Here is a 5325-nt window from a genome sequence, read left to right as displayed (position 1 = left end):
AGGTGGGACCAATTTCGTTTGAGATTATTTTCAGCAGGGATTGGTTAGAATGAAGGGTCTGCTTATGTACTGTAGGACTCTATGACAAACTCCATCACAACGAAGAGTGAGAACTGAGTCTATTCTGTCTTCCTTTAAAAAAAAACGGAGTGATGCCACTGACTGCATTACCATCCCAACTGGGATCAGCCAAGGCAGCAAATCCTGGGAACATGGAGCAGAGTCCTTCCAACTTGATGTCGTTCACTGCAACAAGCAGCCAATTAAGGGCAGGAGCTTGCCAAGTTGGGGTCACTTGAAAAGCAACCATCTCATCTGGAATTCAGAAACGCACCACGCATTACAAGTTTATGAAAACTTTTATTCGCTTTTCCTGGTACATGCGAAAGGAATGAAAAAATGAAAGAGGATTCATCGATGGTGTAGCGGAATCAAAAAAAAAAGATCACAAATTAAATACAAATCTCATCTGAAAGTTTGATGTCTTTATAAAATGATAACAGATAAATTACACGCTACTCAAAAAACTCCCCCAAATCAATAAAATCACATCAACAATCCTACACAGACAAAATGTACATTGGAAAATCTGCACCACACAAAACCAATAAAATTTAAGACTTCTTCACTCTTTATACACAAATATTACAGAGTATGATAAAATTCCAAGTAAACTTTTCTTTTTTTTAAGACATTGTTGGTTGCAGCTGCAAAGCTTGGAACATTTTCTTTCACTTGTTCAGCTTCAGATTTAGGTTGTGTATACAAATGTCTTATAAAAAGTTCTTTTGTAATCCAGTTTATACAAGAAATTGCAAACACACATGCTGACAGCATGCAGTGGCAAAGAAGATTGCATTATCTTTGAGGGAACAGTCACAAGGGAGGGCAGTTGTTTTTGGTTTAAATTTAAAGTGAGAATGTTAACTCATGTAGTGCAGTTTAACTACAATGAGTTATTCCCCCCTCCTCTTATCTGGGCACACACGAACACATTCTTCCTAACATACACCATGGTTAACTTTGCAGCAAAACTAACACTAACACTGGACACACCAGGTCATAAGGTTCAACTATCAGACACTCAATTACCCTTTAACCTCAGTAGCCTACTTTCTCTGATCTTTCATTCCCCCTCCCTCTCTCCTTTGCAAAGCATACACACTAGCCGCAAATCTGAGCTTGGAACAATCTCCTCACCACTCAACACATTGATCTGATTGTTTGTGTCATCCATTTGACTGGATGCTTGGAGTTCCCTGCCAGCATCTGCTACTCCCCATTTCCCTGTAGCCACACAACATATTTCAAACAATGAAAAATTCATTAATGCAGAAGATCTCAGAGATGGCACTGTGAATATTAGTGCACAGATGCTTCACGTATTCAACATTCCTTTACTGAAAGCGTTAAGCTTGTTTAACTCCGTTAACTCCCCATTATAAGACCCAGCAAAACAATTTCAGATGAATGAGTGACAAGCATTCTTGCATGAATGATTCACATGGCCACTGGATTGAGACAATATTAGAGGCTGCGTGTAGAAATGTATCAGGAGACAAAAGGGTCTAAAACAACAAGAGCTCTTCAGTCGAACTGTTTCAGTGTTGAATAGCCAAGAGTTATCTAACTAGGTTAGAGTGAACACAGATGCTAAAATCCCACACGGTCACGGATTGTAATTGCTAATAGTGGTGGGAGCTGGCCTGGTGAAAACTCCATCCAGACAACAGCAGACAGTTGCATTGACTTGCTGTGTGGGATCCTGCACTTTGAGCCAACCTGTAGCCAGACTAGCAAAGGTGCATGTGTTTTTTCCTCCTCAGCTCTTCACAGATGAGGGAGCCCAGAGGCCAGGGTCCAGCTCATTTTGTGACTGTTCCCCTTTCAAGAACAGGTTTTGACAAAAAAAATAAAATCGTAGTTTGACCAAATCAAGATGACTGCATCAACCTGACAGCCAACGTTCAGCTGCTGGCTGTCTGTTTTAATCAATCATTCCACACAATTTTTTCCACAATAGTCTTTTCTGCAGTGTATAATCCCAAGAAAGGGATGATCACAAAAATTCCAGAATATTCAGTAGTTACCGATTCACCTCAGCAATTCCAATTTTGATTAAGGTTTTGAATTAAAAAAAAACAAACCTAAAGCAATTTATACAAATATAACGTATACAAAGAGCATTTACATTTTATTAGATTAAACTTCCTGAGCGATCTTAAAATGGAATTTTCTAGAAAATAATTTAGTCTGAGAGAAAGTGCTTTAATAACTTCCTATATTAATGTTAGACCTGGGTGACTGCTTTTTAAATATCATTTGCAATATTACTTTCTCTTAAATATTGGAAACAAAACCTTTTGATTAAATTTTCAAATAAAATTAAATAGCTTTATTGAAATCTATTGACTGCATTGCAGATTATCAAAGGTCAGAGAGCATGGTATTACCATCGGACTAAGTGGTTTATGATGAATCTCCTACACTGAGTTATAAATGGTTTGCCTCTCAGCCTACGTTGATCCCCCCACCTCTTCCCTCAAAGCTTCGAGTTGAGGGGAAATGTTGGATGGTTGATAATCATTTCCCCTCTCCCTTCCACCTCACCTTACTGACTCCTTTTCATGCACAGAATTAGGGCATTGAACTGTTCGGCTACAGAAAGCATCGTTGTATGGCCCCACACAAAAATGGGATTGGGAGGGTCCCGAGGGGAGGAGGGGGGGGCGCGAGGTGGAGGGGACACAAGGACAGTTACTGCTCAGTGACGAAGACTGGAGACCCAGTGTCCTCCCAATTCCTCAAGGATTCAAGAGGCAGTTGCACCTGACCACTCTGCAGTCTGAACTCAGTCACTGCAGACTGAAGATTAAACTCGGAACCTCCTCAGTCCGATATCCTAATATGGTGTAAGGGATGATGCTTTGCTGCTTAGTGTATCTGCAACTTTAAAATGAACACAAATACGAGAGCGCCACGTTGTTGCGTGCACCAATTTTGAGACAAAGGTGGCCGTGAGAAGATACCCAGGACACTCTGGTTTTTGATCCCACGAAGGGACCTGGAGTAGTGCAGCTAGGAACAACTGGGAGGGACAAAAAAAGTTTTAAAAATAGAACTAATTAAAAAGGGCACCCTACATTTACTGAAGCCTAATTTCTACTAGCAAGGTTTCTTTAAAAAAAACAAAAGCTGCTGCTTTCTGTGAAAGCACATCACCCTGACAGTCTTGACTGAACTTACCAAGTTGGAGGAAGACAGTTGATCAAACATTTATCAATGGATAATAATTATTGATTTATGGCAGCTGGCAGGATTTGGGGAGATAGGGAGGGAGGGCTCAGTAAAGCTTGCAGATTTAACTAACACTGGAGGATATTCAGAAACCGTTCTGACTGACCAGTACCATTCTAGTGATGTGAAAGGAAGTGTCGCAGTGTCCACCAGCTACTGACCAAGTGATGCCGAACAGCTCACGTTCCTCCTCTCGAGCTCTGTCAGAGTGCCACTGCCTGCACCTTCTATAAAATGGCTGCTGTGGTTCAGCATGTTCTGGAATCTTCCTCCCCGAGATGGGCCATGTCTCCGGATTACAGTTACTCCAAAAGATGGACGACCAAACGAAAGGAAATAAACCGGGCTGAGATTCTGTGGGAGGGCTGGCCGGCTTCACTTTTTCTCTATCGTGCTGGAAAATATTTCTGCAAATTTCCTCAGCTGCTCGGTGGCTGAATGGGACTCCTCTTGGAGACGCTGATTGTTAACCCTCAGGTTTGCCACCTCTGCCTGCAGGACAATTTTATCCTCTTTCTCCTGGAGAGAGATTGGGGTGGGGTTAGGGGGTGAAAAGGACAGGGTGAGTTTGCTCAGTTCGCATTATTTAACAAGGAGGGTACAACGTTGCCTTGCTTGTTCTGACTTATAATAAGTGTGTCAACCACCACAATTCTGATGAAAGAATCATGAGGGGATCAGACTGGGTAAGAATGGCATTAAAAAGAACAGCAGTGAAGAGGTGCCCCAAATCAGTGATAGTTGTGAACACTATTATGTAAAGATTAGATTAGATTCCCTACAGTGTGGAAACAGGCCTTTCGGCCCATCAAGTCCACACCGACCCTCCGGAGTGTAACCCACCCAGACCCATTTCCCTCTGACTAATGCACCTCACACTACGGGCAATTTAGATTGACCAATTCACCTGACCTGCACATCTTTGGACTGTGGGAGGAAACCGGAGCACCCGGAAGAAACCCACACAGACACAGAGAGAATGTGCAAACTCCACACAGACAGTCACCCGAGGCCGGAATTGACCTGGGTCCCTGGTGCTGTGAGGCAGCAGTGCTAACCACTGAGCCACCATGCTGCCAAACTAGCTTGCAATTCCAGATCGATTCGCTGAATTTAAACATTACCAAGCGTTTAGTGGTATTTTAAAATATGTCCCCACAGCCTCTTGATGACTGGCCTGACATTACCGCTGTATAACCACCCGGAGTCCTGGGTGCTGTGCAGTGTGCTGCCTGTGTGACCATCACTTGGGAGCAGCTGCCCTACATACGTGTTCCCTCACTCTCTCTGGAATAAGAAATGTTTGTGTTTAAATTCAATTCCCAGGCTTCCTACACTTCCAAGATTTCAACATTGGCTGCATGTTTTCTTTGGTCTTTTGAATATCAAGAGAATACTTTAGAATAAGGTCTTGCAAATGACTGGTGATTAGAAAAAGAAACATTCCCATCGCCCACAGAAGGACAAAGCGGAAACACTCGGTTTTCTGAGCCTGCTCCAGTTTTACAGGCGATTCGTGACTTGGTCGGAAAAACTCCCTCATCGTTTATCATCCTGCTCTGACTGAACTGTGTATTCTGTGACTGTATTCTCCATAACAAATATCCATATATGGCCATGCATCTGAGATACAGAACAACTTAAAAAAAAGTTTACAGCACAGAATGGGACCATTCAGTCCATCAATCTTCAGTAATTACACCAGCAGTTTCCTTGGAAAACAATGACTGAGGTCAATGTGAACAGCGGCCCAGTGTCACGGATTTTACTTGTGGATCTATGATGCATGAACATAACAAATTACACACTGAATGTTATTACATTGCTGGTTTTTGGGAGGGGATGTATTAAAGTAGGGTTGTGAAAGGAGTTTGTAATTCACTGTCCTAAATGTTGCAGTAGCCTCTGCCTCAGCTACTCCACACAGGGCAATCCAGACAGCCCCCGCTCCGCACCGATCCAGACGGTCCCCCTCGCACCGATCCAGACGGACCCCCCCCCCACCCCGATCGATCCAGACAGCCCCAC

The 5325-nt window shown here is 42.9% G+C and overlaps 1 protein-coding gene across 4 annotated transcripts in view; it reads right to left on the bottom strand.

Annotated features, from left to right (window-relative positions):
• Nucleotides 1-340: 340 nt before the first annotated feature.
• Nucleotides 341-5325, bottom strand: part of sipa1l3 (signal-induced proliferation-associated 1 like 3) — a 240262-nt gene continuing 235277 nt past the window's right edge. For all 4 annotated transcript variants that reach the window (XM_043680772.1, XM_043680771.1, XM_043680774.1 and 1 more), the window contains one exon: nt 341-3816. In XM_043680772.1, coding sequence (XP_043536707.1) covers nt 3673-3816 — 144 coding nt within the window. In that variant the 3' untranslated portion in view covers nt 341-3672. The remainder of the gene's footprint in view (nt 3817-5325) is intronic.

This window comes from Chiloscyllium plagiosum, chromosome 41 (assembly GCF_004010195.1).
Source record: "Chiloscyllium plagiosum isolate BGI_BamShark_2017 chromosome 41, ASM401019v2, whole genome shotgun sequence".
NCBI classification, from domain to species: domain Eukaryota; kingdom Metazoa; phylum Chordata; class Chondrichthyes; order Orectolobiformes; family Hemiscylliidae; genus Chiloscyllium; species Chiloscyllium plagiosum.
This window is presented reverse-complemented; position numbering and strand designations above follow the sequence as displayed.